The 14,952-nt window shown below is 49.8% G+C and overlaps 8 protein-coding genes across 8 annotated transcripts; 5 read left to right on the forward strand and 3 right to left on the reverse strand.

Moving 5' to 3' along the window:
* Positions 1 to 21: 21 nt before the first annotated feature.
* On the reverse strand, positions 22 to 1,616 carry BHQ10_009895 (uncharacterized protein; the record flags this gene model as incomplete). Its single annotated transcript, XM_040882859.1, has 2 exons — positions 22 to 1,083; positions 1,155 to 1,616. 2 exons carry the CDS (start codon positions 1,614 to 1,616, stop codon positions 22 to 24), a joined length of 1,524 nt encoding a protein of 507 aa, XP_040738397.1.
* A 395-nt stretch (positions 1,617 to 2,011) lies between these two features.
* On the forward strand, positions 2,012 to 3,882 carry BHQ10_009896 (uncharacterized protein; the record flags this gene model as incomplete). The annotated part of the gene is made up of 4 exons (XM_040882860.1): positions 2,012 to 2,143; positions 2,199 to 2,878; positions 2,929 to 3,388; positions 3,439 to 3,882. 4 exons carry the CDS (start codon positions 2,012 to 2,014, stop codon positions 3,880 to 3,882), a joined length of 1,716 nt encoding a protein of 571 aa, XP_040738398.1.
* Positions 3,883 to 4,408: 526 nt separating this feature from the next.
* BHQ10_009897 (uncharacterized protein) lies at positions 4,409 to 6,005 on the reverse strand (the record flags this gene model as incomplete). The annotated part of the gene is made up of 3 exons (XM_040882861.1): positions 4,409 to 4,857; positions 5,596 to 5,929; positions 5,985 to 6,005. 3 exons carry the CDS (start codon positions 6,003 to 6,005, stop codon positions 4,409 to 4,411), a joined length of 804 nt encoding a protein of 267 aa, XP_040738399.1.
* Positions 6,006 to 6,716: 711 nt separating this feature from the next.
* BHQ10_009898 (uncharacterized protein) lies at positions 6,717 to 7,694 on the forward strand (the record flags this gene model as incomplete). Its single annotated transcript, XM_040882862.1, has 1 exon — positions 6,717 to 7,694. One exon carries the CDS (start codon positions 6,717 to 6,719, stop codon positions 7,692 to 7,694), a length of 978 nt encoding a protein of 325 aa, XP_040738400.1.
* A 273-nt stretch (positions 7,695 to 7,967) lies between these two features.
* Positions 7,968 to 8,981, forward strand: BHQ10_009899 (uncharacterized protein; the record flags this gene model as incomplete). Its single annotated transcript, XM_040882863.1, has 1 exon — positions 7,968 to 8,981. The coding sequence occupies one exon, from the start codon at positions 7,968 to 7,970 to the stop codon at positions 8,979 to 8,981; it is 1,014 nt and encodes a 337-aa protein (XP_040738401.1).
* A 47-nt stretch (positions 8,982 to 9,028) lies between these two features.
* BHQ10_009900 (uncharacterized protein) lies at positions 9,029 to 9,882 on the reverse strand (the record flags this gene model as incomplete). The annotated part of the gene is made up of 2 exons (XM_040882866.1): positions 9,029 to 9,429; positions 9,483 to 9,882. 2 exons carry the CDS (start codon positions 9,880 to 9,882, stop codon positions 9,029 to 9,031), a joined length of 801 nt encoding a protein of 266 aa, XP_040738402.1.
* An 840-nt stretch (positions 9,883 to 10,722) lies between these two features.
* On the forward strand, positions 10,723 to 12,419 carry BHQ10_009901 (uncharacterized protein; the record flags this gene model as incomplete). The annotated part of the gene is made up of 3 exons (XM_040882867.1): positions 10,723 to 10,821; positions 10,873 to 11,666; positions 11,714 to 12,419. The coding sequence occupies 3 exons, from the start codon at positions 10,723 to 10,725 to the stop codon at positions 12,417 to 12,419; spliced, it is 1,599 nt and encodes a 532-aa protein (XP_040738403.1).
* Positions 12,420 to 12,994: 575 nt separating this feature from the next.
* On the forward strand, positions 12,995 to 14,931 carry BHQ10_009902 (uncharacterized protein; the record flags this gene model as incomplete). Its single annotated transcript, XM_040882868.1, has 6 exons — positions 12,995 to 13,096; positions 13,157 to 13,515; positions 13,576 to 13,747; positions 13,798 to 14,136; positions 14,207 to 14,755; positions 14,818 to 14,931. The coding sequence occupies 6 exons, from the start codon at positions 12,995 to 12,997 to the stop codon at positions 14,929 to 14,931; spliced, it is 1,635 nt and encodes a 544-aa protein (XP_040738404.1).
* Positions 14,932 to 14,952: the final 21 nt, after the last annotated feature.

The raw sequence follows: 14,952 nt of genomic DNA on the forward strand, positions 1-14,952 counted from the left end.
CATAGTCTTCGGCAGTAATCACTAAACATAAGACCAGTCCTTCCTCAACCGACCCCCAATCTTCCCCCCGTCCTCTCGATCTGCATTACACCTCTGCAATATTCCCCTCGCAGCCCTCTGCGCCTTACCAATAATATTTATCTCTTTAAGCCTTCCCCCATCAACCAACAGCCCGTCCATTACAACAATCCTCCCATCCACAACCGTTATATCAACATCCCTCCCCGTACAACCATGCACGACCGTCGTAACCGGCGATACCCCTTCTCCTTTTTCGTCGCCATCATCCCACGGCGCAACACCCATATTCCCCTTCCCATACGGATCAAGCACGACCAAATCCGCCTTCTTACCAACTTCTAGGCTGCCAATCTCGTCCTCCAAACCCAGCGCCCTCGCGCCATTGATGGTTGCCATCTCCAGCGCCGTCTCAGCGGGTATCAACGATGCGTCGTTGCGCACTCCTTTGTGCAAAATGGCTGCCAGATGCATCTCCTGAAACATATCATAATGATTCGCGCACGGCGCGCCGTCCGTCCCCAGCGAGACGTTTATGTACTCGCTATGGGTCAACATCTCCGGTACAGGGGCTATGCCAGATGCCAATTTCAGATTCGACGAAGGGTTATGCGCGACTGTTGTCTTTGTTGATGCTAGCAAGGGGATATCCCTTTCCAGGTCTAGATTTACCATGTGCGCCAGCACTAGTTGTCGCGATTTCGTAGCTTCGACAGACCGAGGAGCAGCAGGAAGAGGGCATAAATGAGTCTCCTGCACAAACTCCATCGGGCTACACCCATAACTCTCGCGATATATGTCCAAATCCCGCGGCGCTTCGGCGCAGTGCATCGTAATCGATATCCCATGCTCATCGCACGCATCGCCCAGCTCGCGAAACGCGGATTTGGGTGCGCCGCGCGGTGTACCTGCTGCTGCCCAAACGTGGAGTCTATCGTTGTACGAGCCGTGGAGTGCGGCGTGCGCTTCAACAAGTGCCGGGATGGACATGGCGACTAAATCCTTGTCGCGCGGGTCGGTGATGGAGAGTTGACGATTTGTTTCGGTGAATTTGACCAGTTTTCCCTACCATACCACCACCACCATCAACCCCTGCATCTCACAAGACCTAAGAAAGTAAGGGTTGAGGAACGAACCAAACAGCCCCTAACACCCATCTCACCGACAACCTCACAAACCCGCTCAAACCCAGCCCTGTGCGTCAACATGGGATCCAAAAAACACGTCGTCCCCGTCTTCAGCATTTCCGCTATTGTCAGCCTCGCCGCATCCGCACCATCGTCGCTGTCATACGCCGCTTCCAACGGCCACACGGCATCGCAGAGCCAATTGTGCAACGGTAGATCCTCCGCTAATCCTCTAAGCAGCGACTGCACGAGATGCGCGTGCGTGTTTATGAGGCCCGGGATGATGAGTTTGTGTTTGCAATCTATTATGCGCGTTTCTGCTGGAAGGTTGGAAGAAGGATAGTTCTTCCCAATGGAGGAGATGCGGTCGGCAATGATGTGGATGTAGCCATTTCGAATGATTTGGCGCGTTGCGTTGAGGGTGATGATGGTAGCGGAGTGGAAGAGGATGGAGCTGCTGTTGTCTGCCATGATGGACGTATTATACTAACTAGACCTTGAATTGGGCGTGAGCGAGACAGAACAAGTCATTTCATCTTTTTTTCTCTCTCCTCGTTTTTCTTCTTTTCGAATTTCATCATGTAAAACATGTAAATAAAAAAAGATGAAGATAAGCTCCTCGGCCGAGCCCCACTGCTAACGGTGCTCCCAAAGTGGGAAGATTCCCAATAGATAAGATCCTCCATTCATATCTGGAGATAACAAAATCATCGATAAAATGATAAGCCGCCTCACTAGACATGGCGATAGGCTCTTAGTATGGGTGGTTATGAGTGAAATAAAGATATAAACTGATTTCCCACGTGTTTCTGACGTCGAGGTTTTGACTCAAGGCAATTTAGTTACCAGCAACGACAGAAGGGAAGATGGAGACAAAGCAAGAAGTAGCAGACACCCAAACCTCCTTTTCCATGACGGAGCCCGCCTCGTCTTCTTCTTCGCGATGGGCATATCTGAAGCATTACTTTACCAGTCGCGATGGCTGGATTGGTGATTACGTACATTTCCACCGATCCATACAAGCCAATATGCGATAAACGCTGACGGTGACAGGACTACATGTACCTCATAACCCCCAACATCTGGCCCCTCAACAAAAAATACAAGGACTTCTCAACGCCCTTCTACGGGCTCAACGACCACGTCCCGATCTTGCTTACTATCATTCTGGGCCTCCAACATGCTCTGACGCTGGTTGGCTCCGTAGTCTCGCCGCCGCTGGCCATCGCCGGCGGTGCGTTCTATCTCAATTCGGCCCAGACGCAGTATTTGGTTTCGGCGGCATTTATTACTACTGGTATCGCGACGGCACTGCAAGTCACGCGCGTACACATCACGAAGACGCCGTTCTTTATCGGGACAGGGTTGTTGTCTGTCGTTGGGCCGACGTTTGATATTCTCAATATCGCGTTTAATTATACCGACATGCGTTACACAAACGGGACATGTCCTGTCGACGAAACTGGCGCAAAACTGCCCTGCCCAGAAGCATGGGGCGCCATGCTGGGCACGATGTTGTGTACCGTCTGGGTGCAGATATTGATGTCTCTCGTCCCGCCCAAGATCCTCAATCGGATCTTCCCCAAGATTGTGACGGGTAGTTTGTTGGTGCTGGTGGGTGTGTATCTGATCGGAAACGGGATGGAGAATTGGGGTGGAAGTTCGAATTGCAATGGCGGGACAGGGTATTATGCTTTGTGTCCGGATACGGCTGCTCCCAAGCCGCTGCCTTGGTATTCCACCTTCCTCCGAGAGATAATTTTCAAGTGCTTACGAAGAATAGGGGCGACCCCAAATTGATCGGACTCGGCTTCAGCGTCTTCGTCACCATCATCCTCGTCGAAATTTTTGGATCTCCGCTCATGCGCTCTGCATCCGTCATCTTCGGTCTGGCTGTCGGCTGCATCATCTCCGGCGCAGCTGGGTACTGGTCCCGAGCCGAAATCGATGCTGCCCCTGTCGGCACCTTTTTATGGGTTCACACATTCAAACTCTCTGTTGACAGAGCGCTCGTCTTACCGCTGATGATCATGTTTGTCTGCGAAGCCGTGAGTTGTATGCCCGATATCCTGGCGACTGCCGAGCTTTCCGGAGTCGACATCGACGGCACGGAATTCAACAGTCGTATCCAAGGCGGGATCATGTGTGATGGCATTGGTAGTCTGATTAGTGCCCTGGGCACTGGACTGCCTATGGTCAGTCAGGCTGGTAACAACGGTGTAATCTCATTGACAGGATGCGCAGTAAGTTTTCAGGTACCACAAAAGTCAAGGCTTCAGGCTAATGAATGCAGAGCCGCCGCGCTGGCTGGTGTGCCTCCGCCTTCCTCGTCCTGATGGGCATATTCGGCAAATTCGGCGCCGTCTTTGGTTCCATGCCCCCCTCAGTTCTCGGCGGTATGCAAGTGTTCTTATATAGCACAATCGCAATCGCTGGAATTCGTGTCTTGAGTCTCGTTGAGTTCACCCGACGAAATAGATTCATCTTGACTGCGGCTTTGGGAATCGGCTTTATTGACATTGTCTCACCGAGCTGGTTTGCAAAGATTCTGGACTATAGCGGACCAAACGTCAATTTGCAGGGATTTGAGCAAGGGTTGAATCTTATTGTTGAGACTCCATTCATTATTGCGGCTGTCATTGGGGTCTTGCTGAATTTGGTGATTCCGGAAGACAAGGGAGCAAAGAGTACTATGCTCCCATGGCAGAGACAGTCTGAATTGTCCGAGTCGATGTAGATAGTCTGTATATATCTTAATCTATAATATTCTAGTTCATCAGGTTATATAATTCGCCGCCAGAGCAAATACTTCTTCAAAATTATCGGGAAAATCAATCCCGTAAATCGACTGATTTGGCGCCATGATTGCTCGTCCCTCTGTGGGCCTGCTTTCTGGCGGCCAACTACTCTCCCCCTCAAACCAATCGGTCCGAGGCATCCTAGATGTAGCTGCAAAGTTCAGCCGATCCTGCTGGTAGAAATGTCGGATGATTTCGCTGATATCAAGATTCCTTCTATCGGTTTTGTTCATACTTTCATGATGAGATTCCACTTGCAGTGTCTTTTCTCGAATCCTTTGTTCGTTTGCTAGCATAGCTTGTAGTAACGGGACTCCGCGCTTTGCGATCATATTTGTCTCGCATATTGACAGCATGCGGAGACCTTCCTGTACGAGACGGCGATGTTCGTCGCATTCGCGTGATGACTCTGGAGAGTGGATCATGTCAAGACATAATATAATCTACTTGCATTAGCACACGCCACTAATCAGACAATTCACTTACTCCTGCTGTTACTACAAACGCGTGGTGAATCCAAAGAACTGGACCATCAGTCTCGGTTTCCTTGAGTTCCTTGACAATAGTCCTCGCCGCTGCGACACACGTCCGTCTAGTTCGCGAAAACATCGGATTCACAAAACTCATGCCTAGGAACTTCCTATGGATCATTATGACCTTGTGCGATGTACTGATGGCGAGGGCACGACGAGCCCATGGAACATAACACGGCCAGGACGGATCAAGTGGGACATTCTGCAGATAATACGGCAGACCGACGGTAGCCAAAAGTCGCAATTGCTGGTCGTACTCCAAAACCTTCTCATATCTTGTGTACAGCGTGTTTGAGGAGACAATGGCGTCTTGGACCTGAGGCATAAGAGCTGCAACGTCGTAGTGATGGCGCATGTAATTCGTCGTGGTTGGTATGTCGTCTGATTTCATTATCATGTCTTCGTCGTTGCAGTTCCTAGGTTTTGCAGTATTAAACGAGGTACGATTTATGAGATAGCTTTCTGTAAATGGTATCGAAAACCAATCTTGTGTGCAGAGTTGACACCAAACACGCCGACCAAGCTCTCGATCGATCAATCTGTCAGGGTCACTCTCCGCCTCATCCCCCAGTCTGTGCAGACCCATGCTCTGGGCAATTCGAACGGCCGAAGCTAGGAGCACTGGATGACTATTCGAATGACCTAGCATGTGGGCGGAATGAGTCACAGTAGCGATCGCTTGGACCGAGAATATAGAATGCGAAGACATATAATCCGAGTATTGCAGACACAAATTCATCGCTTGAAACCATCTATGCGATAGCTCTTTTCGCTCGTCATCATTGAAGCCCCATGACGAAACCAATGAGCGTGGCGCGCAGGTAATAGAACCTGAGATGATAGCAAACAGTAGACTAGCCCATTGCAATTCCATGTCCAATAGTTGAATCAAGCCATTCTTCTTGTCAAAAAAGTCATCCAGCGATCTCGAAAACACTACTGCGTGGAATGAACCATGATACCAAAGAAGACAGTCTGAATGATATTTGACCAGGGTGCGTAATTGAGATCGCCCGGGTAGAAGAGACTGTAAATACGAAAGAAGCGTCGTTTTGGACGGGAAGAAGGGTGTATAATTTTCTGTGTCGATGTCTCTCGGGGAATGCTGAGGAAAATTACCGTCGCCAATGGTAATCAGATCTTGGTATTTCGGGTCTTTGCGTCGGCCCCATGCGAGAAACTCGAGGATCGTAGCGGCGTCTTCAACTTCAGAACTGCTTTGTGACGACTCATCAATCTCGTTGTTCCCGTCGATATCCTGAGGGATCACTGGTGTATTAACTGAAGATAGTGGGAGCGGTTCATTCGACATTGTGTCCGAGAAAGCCTGCTGTTGATGAAGTCTGGATTCAAGAGTGTTGACCTTTGCGGTGAGGTTTTCCACCAAGCTCAACAGCGCTCTGTTCGGGTTTTCGTCGATCGATTCAGTCCTCTCGTAACGCGGTGTGTCGACCTGGTCGATGTGGCCTCTTGGGCGCGAACAATTGATGCCTCTAGAATGTGCTTACATCAGTTGATGTCCACCACATCAAAAATGGTTGACTCACTTCACGATGCAATTGCGACAAGGCAGGGTCTTGTCACATTTGACCTTTCGCCGCGTGCATTCCGAGCATGCCAGCCGCTTTCTGCGAATTGAGAAACTCATCTCTATAAGCAACAATCTTCCGTTGTAATGTCAATCGCGCAGACGTATAACCAGACTTTGTGCACAAACACAATATGCTCGGCCGAGGGTTCGAGCGGTCACAATCGAGCAGTCAGCGACAGGAAAAACATACAGAGCCATGGAGTATCAGTAAAAGCGAGGGACATCGGACGGCGAGTGCCGCCGTTCATTCAGCGTGGAAGTCGCGAGTCCATCGCGCCTTTCCCGCGATAAGGACTTCTTCTTGGTGCCTCAGTGATCAGGCAGCCACATCAACGGGTTGCTGATAAGCCTCGGCCGAGGGTGGGGCAGTGCATCTGTTGTTCTTGTACGACCTGGACATTGATACAAATGATATTCGATAGTCAATACGTATTGATTTTATTAATAAGTGCGTTATATTGGCTGTGGCAGATTCTTAAGTCAGTCGGCCGATCACTTGATGTGTAGATTTTTGTCTTCTTGCAAATATCCGATATATAGCTTCCATCCCTCAGGATATATCTCTGATCATTCGCACTCTCCTCACAACAACCTTTCAACTAGCTACCTAGGACTATTTCGATCCTAAAAACACAGATACAACATTACAATGGCAACAAGATACACAGACCGCCCCATCCCCCAAATCTCCCTCCACGACTTCGACGCCCGCATCGACGAAATCACCGCCCAACTAATTCACGCCGCCGAAAACGTCGGCTTCTTCACCGTCATCAATCATGGCCTCTCCGACCAAGACATTGAGAGCATGTTCTCCAATTCCCAGCGCTTTTTCGCGTTGCCGGACGATGTGAAAGCCACCGTCCCCTGGAGCTCCAAGAACGTCGGATGGGAGAAAAATGCCCAGGTGCGGCCGTCGACGGGGATGCCCGACACAAAGGAATCGTATCAACTCCAGTTTGGGGAGAATATGAACGATGTCTGGATTGATGAGAGTCACCTTCCTGGATTCAAGACCGCTTCTCTAGAATTCATGACTCGCGTGCAGGGAATCTCGGAAAAATTGATGCGCTGTTTTGCGCGCGGCTTAGGGTTTCGCGAGGACTTCTTCATCACCGCGCACGACGTCTCGCGACCAAATTCACAAACCGTGTGTCGCTTACTACACTACTTTGCTCTCCCGGAAGAATCAGACGGCAAAGTCTACCACCGCGCCGGTGCTCACGCCGACTGGGATTTTTTGACTCTACTCTTCCAAAAAGCTGGGCAAAGCGGCCTCGAAATCTGTCCTGGCCGCGAAGTCGTCACCGAATTCGGCATCGGGGATGTCTGGACCAAAATCGAGCCCAAAACCGGCGAGATTGTTTGCAACATTGGCGATTTGCTAATGTCTTGGTCCGATGATCGTTTCAAGTCTACTTTCCATCGGGTGAAGGCGCCGTGTGAAAAGGGTGACTATTATGGCGATAGGTATAGTATCGCATTTTTTAATCAGCCGTGCTCGGATGCGAAGATACAAGGACCGCTGAAGAAATATCCCATGGTGACAGGGCAGGAGTTTACGGCGAATGCGATGAAGAGAAATTTTGCGGCTTTGCAGGAGAAGTTGAAGTCTATTGCCGTTTGATTGATACGATTAACCATTTTTGTTCGGCGTAAAAGATTGACTCTCATATCATAATCAATTGGTCCATGATTTACGTGCAATAAAGTGCCCAGGGAATGTAGTCGTGTATACCTAGGTATGTTAACCGCGCCAAGTGACAGTCGGGTAAAGTCAAACAATCATCTCGGAGAAATCACCGAGAGATCAATATATAGTATATACACGACAATCCCATATTACCTACCTAGGTAGAATTAAATATCGAACTCAAAATTAAACTAAACATCGAGCGATATGACAATGGAAAACCCCATCGCAATCGCAACAGTCTCCCTGGGCCAACACCCCTCTCACACCCTCCCCTCCAAAATCGCCGCAGCATCGCACAACAGCTTCTCCGGCCTGGAAATCGTATACAACGACCTCGCCAACTATGCAGCGTCTAAACAACCTAAAATAACCATCAAAGCCGCTGCCGAAGAAATCGCTGCTCTCTGCACCTCTCACAAACTTGCAGTTTTATCACTAAACCCATTCAAGAACTTTGAGGGCCATTCCTCACCGCTTAGCGAGAGACTCGACTCTGCAAGACACTGGATCGAAATCGCCAGTCTACTCAAAGCGCAGCATCTGCAAATCCCGTCACAATTCGATACACAGAACAGTGTCGGAGATGAACATGTGATCATTCCCGAATTGCAGCAGTTGGCAAATTTGGCTGCAGAGATTGCGCCAGACCTGAAACTTGCGTATGAAGCCGTTGCTTGGGGCAGGTATGTCGATACTTGGCAGGACTCGTTACGGATTGTGGAGTTGGTAGACAGAAATAATTTTGGCGTGTGTCTGGACTCGTTCCATGTCGTTGCGCGGCTGTGGGGTGATATCACGACTGAATCTGGCAGGAAAGAGACTGGTGAAGATGTGGACAAAGTTCTGAGACAATCACTCGACGAGTTTGTTGCAACCTGCCCGCTTGAAAAGGTATTTTACGTGCAGCTCTCGGATGGAGAGAGATTTTCCCCGCCCTTGAACCCCAATCATCGGTTCTACGATGCCAGTTTTCCGTCTGCTTTGACCTGGTCGAGAAACTCGAGGCCTTTCCCTCTCGAGACGGAATATGGAGGGTATATGCCGGTTATAGAGGTAGCCAAGGCGTGGTTGGTGCAAAAGAAGTGGAAGGGGTATGTCTCGCTTGAAATTTTTGACTGGAGGATGAGAGATGAGGAAAATGGGCCTGAGGAGAATGCAAGAAGGGGGATTAAATCGTGGAAAAGACTTGTAGCGGAGCTCCAAAAAGCGTCATCGTAGAATAATGTTTTAACAAAAGTTTAGAATAGTCTATGGTATATGTCAAACTAAGAAGAAACAATCCCCCCATCCACCTTAAGCGCACCCCCCGTCAGAAATTGCGCATCGTCACTCGCCAAAAACGCTACCAAAGCAGCCACATCCTCAACCTCAGCCCACCTTCCCAGCGGCACCGTCGACAACATCTGCTTCATCTTCTCGGGCGGCCAAGTAGCCTGGAACATAGGTGTATTTACCCCACAGGGGTGCACGGTGTTTACTCTGATCTGGTGTTGACCGAGCTCAGCGGCGGCAGTCAGACATAATCCTCTCAGCGCGTACTTGGCGCTCGAGTAGGCGCACAATCCAGGCGTAGCGCGCAGACCGGCGATGGATGAGGCCAGGATGATACTGCCGCCCTTGCCAGAGTCGCGCATGATGCGACCGGCGTATTTAATGCCCAAAAAGGCTGTCTCAATAATTAGCATTGTGACTCGACTTGAGAGGAATTGGGTAGATTACCCGATCGAGTATTCACTCTAATAACCTTATCCCACAACTCATCATCTGTATCCAGTATACTCGTTGACGAATACGATATCCCCGCACAGAAAAACGCCGTATCCAACCCGCCAAACCGCTCAACAGTCTGCCTCACAAATCTCTCTACATCAGGCTGATCCGTGACATCCGCCTGTATCGTTAATATGCGTTCAGTGAGCGTCTCGTCGTCTGGAAACGCATCTTGCAGTTTTTTAATTGTTTCAGTCAGAGCAGACTCTTGAATGTCAATCAGCGACACTTTTGCGCCTTCAGCTAAAAAGCGACGGGCTGTCTCGAAGCCGATGTTGCCAGCCGCACCGGTGATTAGCGCGGTTTTGCCGTTGAGGCGATCCGGGATCGGCTGGGGGAGTTTCATCATATTTCGGTTCGTTTATCGATTGATCACTTGTTGCTTTGACTCAGTGCGCTTTGTCCAGGTGACGCGTACATTCAGCGATTACCCCGGTAGACTCAATGCGCAACTGTCGACTTAATAACAACTGTTTTAAAGTCAATTTGAATTTTGCCGACAACGACACAAGCAGCAAGCAGCAAGCCCGGGGAGAAGCCCGCCGTCTCTGTGTTCTGCCGACATCGCTGCCCAGCCAATGAACCATACACTCTACACACTCCACACCGGTCCGATCTAAACTTTCTTCAGAAAATGCACCATAGCAGCGTACGGAGACGACTTGTCGGTATACCAACCCCAGAGAGCGAATTTTGGAAATGCGGAGAATCAAATAACCAGCGTATAACCAGGGGAATCTGGGGACATGGAGATGACACGGAGGATGATCTGGAGAAAAACAGCGAGGAAGAAAAACGATTGGTGCTGGGAGAGACATCACGGCGCTTTACTTAGCCGATGCGCGCTCGGGGTCTGGAGAACGGGTAAGCTCTCCACCGCAGCGACACGATTGGTGAGCTAGTAAAAACCAAGCTGTGATTCGTTTACTGTTATGTATTTTAATTGGCCGTGGCAATAAGCTAGTCGACTTGCGGGGGAGTGTGTTTCCCCACCGCTGCTTGGGCGGACCCGCGCCTTCCCCATGCCATTTTTCCCACGTGCAGGTAAAACTGCAGTTTTTTTTCCTCAGGCACGGAAAATTACTATTTATTGCCTCTTCCCCAGACGAGACTCTCTCTCTCTCTTTCTCCTATTTCGACCACCTGCTTTGACACCCCATATCTACGGTCTGTACTACGACACGACATCATGAGGAACCCATTCGCCCTTACTGGCGCTGTCGGAGATGACACTCCCAGCCAGATCTTCGGATATCGCATTTACTTGCTTGCCTTATCGGCTACATGGGTACGTATTCCATCAATGCGACATTAATAAGTGCCTGACTAACATGCATAGGCATCTGCCATGTACGGCTATGACTCTGCTTTCATCGGAGGCACCCTCAGTCTCCCCTCCTTCCAGACCTCCTTCGGTCTGACTACTGCGACTACCACTAACCTCTCATCCAACATTGTTTCTACCTTCCAAGCCGGCGCCTTTTTCGGCGCTATCCTCGGTTTCTTCCTGGCCGAACGTTTCGGTCGCAAGCTCGTCATCATTCTCTTCGGCCTGGTCTTCATCGTTGGTGTGATTCTCCAACTCATTGGTCATCTCGGATTGTTGTACGCTGGTCGCGCTTTGACTGGGTTGACCATTGGATGTACCTCTATGATCATTCCTATCTACATTTCAGAATGTTCGCCAGCCCAGATTCGTGGTCGCATGGTCGGCATGTTTGAGATTATGCTTCAGATCGCCCTCGTCTTTGGCTTCTGGGTCAACTATGGCGTGCAAAAGAACATCTCCGGCACAGATTCTAAGCAGTGGAGAATCCCCGTCGGTATCCAGCTCATCCCCGTTGGTCTCTTGTTGATCTTCATGCCCTTCATGATTGAGTCTCCTCGTTGGTTGGCCAGCAAGAACCGCAATGAGCTTGCTATCAAGAACTTGGCCTGGGTCCGCAACCTACCCGAGGACCACCCTTACCTCCTCCGTGAGATGGCCGATATTCAAGCTGGTGTTGAACACGAACTCCAACTCGTCAATGGTTCCCGCGGCGCTTTCCAGATGTTGCGCGAATGCGGTACTCCTGGAATCCGTAACCGTATCATTATCTCTGTCATGCTCATGCTTTTGCAAAACCTTACTGGGTATGTTCTTTTTCCTCGGTCTATTGAATTTGTCTAATAGTGTATAGAATCAACGCCATCAACTACTACTCTCCCACCATCTTCAAGTCCATCGGCTTCACCGGTACCTCTGTCCAGCTCCTCGCCACTGGTGTCTATGGGTTGGTAAAAATGGCCACGACAATGGTCTTCATGGTCTTCATCGTGGACAAATTTGGCAGACGCCCAGCCTTGCTTATTGGTGCCGTCGGCGCTGCCGTAGCCATGTTCTACCTCGGCATATATTCCGAGCTCAGCGGCTCCTTCCACAAGATCCCACCCAAGGACTCTGGCTCCAACGCCGCTGTCGCCATGATCTATATTTACGCCATATTCTACGGTTTCTCCTGGAACGGTATCCCCTGGATCATTGCCTCTGAAATCCTGCCCAACCGTGTCCGTACCCTCGGCATGATGTTTTCGGTCTGCATGCAATGGCTCGCCCAGTTCATGGTCGTCTACTCTCTGCCTCACATGGTTAAGACCATCACTTTTGGTATCTTCTACTTTTTCGCTGCCTGCACTCTTGTCGCGCTCGCTTTCGCGTATCTGTTTGTCCCCGAGACCAAGGGTGTTCCTCTCGAGGAAATGGACTTCTTGTTCGGCGAGGACGTCAGCGTCTTTGCTGTCGCTGCTAAGAAGCATTACAATGAGTTCAAGCAGACTGGTCTGACTGTTAGCGAGATACACCGTTCCGAGAAGGGCGGTGAGGCTCAGTATATTGAGAAGGTATAATTGATATATAGCGTCGTATGTCTGATGTATGTTAGGATTGAATGAACTTTGAATACTTTCTTTCACTATTCTGCCTCCATTTATTAAATCTCACGTAAATACACCGACCAAATAGATATGTATTTCGAACCCATCAGCGCATCTTACCCTGAGCTGATGCTCCCCGAACCAGCCCATACACAACTTCAGACCCCAACATCGGCCTACAACTCCATGTACGTAAATCTCCCCAGCCAAGCCAACCCCGCATTTCGAGTTGCATTCTTCTACTCTCTGTTGCAGCTACTGCTAGCTAGTTCGCAATACATTCAGGCAGAATCCAACGAGCTAAACCCAAAAATGGCAATGAGCGACATTTCAGGGTTATGCTTAAAGCTATGAGTGGCTCGAGAGATGTCTAGGTGTTGGGAAAAGTAGAAATGTTTATTTCCACTAATGAGACACTTCTGACTGTTTTTTTATAAGTAACTGGCACATACCCATGTAATCGTGAAATTATGTTTACTCTATCTTGTAATGAGGAATAATTGGCAAGTATTCCGGAGCATACCCTAGCTGGGGACAAAATCGTCAAGATGAACGGATACAAGCTAATGCGCAAAATCGTGCGCAACGACGCCATCAAATCCGATCCTCCCGAAGTCTACAATTGGCGCGCCTTTGCGCTTGCTGCTGCGGTACAATCTTTCCATCCTTGATCGAATGGCGAATGAACAAATGCTTATTGTCTGTGGCAGGCATGTTTTGGAGGAACGCTGTTCGGCATGGACACTGGAATCATTAGTGGTGTATTGACGCTTCCCGATTTCAAGAAGTACGCCAACCTCTCCTCAACTACAATTCTTCAAGTGTGTATAGCTGACGAGAGCAGAGAATTCGGTCTTAGTAACCTCGACTCCGTCGCCCGCGCAAACCTATCCGCGAACCTGGTCACCACCGTCCAAGCAGGCGCCTTTGCTGGTGCGCTTGGTGCATTGCCCTTTGCAGAAAGACTTGGCCGAAAGAAGAGTCTGTTGATTGTTGCTGTGATTGCGTTTGTTGGGCCGTTGTTGCAGGCTTTTGCTTATGGGCATATTGCTTGTTTTTATATCGGGCGGTATGCCACCCACCTCTGTTATGTCTTGTTAGGTAGGTAGGGTGACTGATATGAGTATAGATTTATCGAAGGGCTAGGACTTGGAGGCGCGACCATGTTGGCGCCGACGTACGTCTCTGAGAATGCGCCGAGAGGTATTCGTGGACTTTTGATTGGGTTTTATCAATTGTTTGAGACGATGGGTGCTATGATTGCGTTCTTTATTGATTATGGCTCGCTTTTGCATATTCCGGTCAGACTATTGTTATTCAGACAGCTCTGTGCACTCACTGATAGATACAGGGCCACGCATCATGGATCGTCCCCCTAGCAATGCAAGCGCTCCCTCCAGTACTGATTTTCGGCAGTATCCTCCTGTGCCCAGAATCACCGCGCTGGCTCGCAAGCCAAGATAACTGGGAAGAAACAACTAAGGTGCTTGTCAGTGTCCGCCATCTCCCGTCCGACCACCCCTATATCCAGCAGGAACTACTCGAACTGCGCACAGCGCTAGAAGAAGAGCGTCGCTCAGCAGGCGGAAATGGCTTCTGGGCCCTGCAAAAAGAATGTTGGCTCATCCCCGGCAACCGAAATCGAGCTTTACTCTCGATTGGATTGATGGTTTGCCAGCAATGGACCGGCGTAAGCCCTCCTCTTCTCCTATCTCTACCATTAACAAATCATACTGACTAAAAGGGGTTGGGACAAACAGACAAACGCAATAAACTACTACGCCCCCACAATCTTCACCTCCCTCGGCATAACCGGCGAATCCAACAGCCTCCTCGCCACGGGGGTGTATGGCATCGTGAAAATGGTTTCCTGCGGCATCTTCATCACCTTTTTGGCAGATACCCTCGGTCGGCGCTGGTCCCTCGTCTGGACCGCGTTCGCAATGTGGATATTTATGTTCTATCTCGGATTCTATGTGCGCTTCGATGCACCGGCGACTGGCGCACCGATTTCGTCGGCGGGGTATGCGGCGCTGGTGATGGTTTATCTGTTTGCGGCTGCGTTTCAGTTTGGTTGGGGCCCCGTGTGTTGGATCTATGTCAGTGAGATTCCGTCTAATAGGCTGAGAGGATTAAATGTTTCGCTTGCGGCGGCGAGTCAGTGGTTGTTCAACCTTGTGGTTTCGAGGGTTACGCCTGTTATGCTGGTTACGGTTGGTGGGAAGACAGGTTGGGGCACGTATTTTATTTACGGCTCTTTCTGTTTTGCGATGGGTTGTCTTGCGTTCTTTTTGCCCGAGACTAAGGGGGTATGTCTCTTTGATTTGCTGTATACGTGACTGGATTGACTGAAGCTGACTGGGTACGGCAGATCTCGCTGGAACGAATGGACGAGTTGTTTGGGGTTACCGACTTTTCGGCAATTGATAATTTGGAGTTGGGCAAGAAGGAGCAGGCGATTGAGAGCGTTCATATCGAGAACTAAGACAACTCCATGATTGGAGAC

This window comes from Talaromyces amestolkiae (genome assembly GCF_001896365.1).
Source record: "Talaromyces amestolkiae strain CIB chromosome Unknown scaffold27.1, whole genome shotgun sequence".
NCBI classification, from domain to species: Eukaryota; Fungi; Ascomycota; class Eurotiomycetes; order Eurotiales; family Trichocomaceae; genus Talaromyces; species Talaromyces amestolkiae.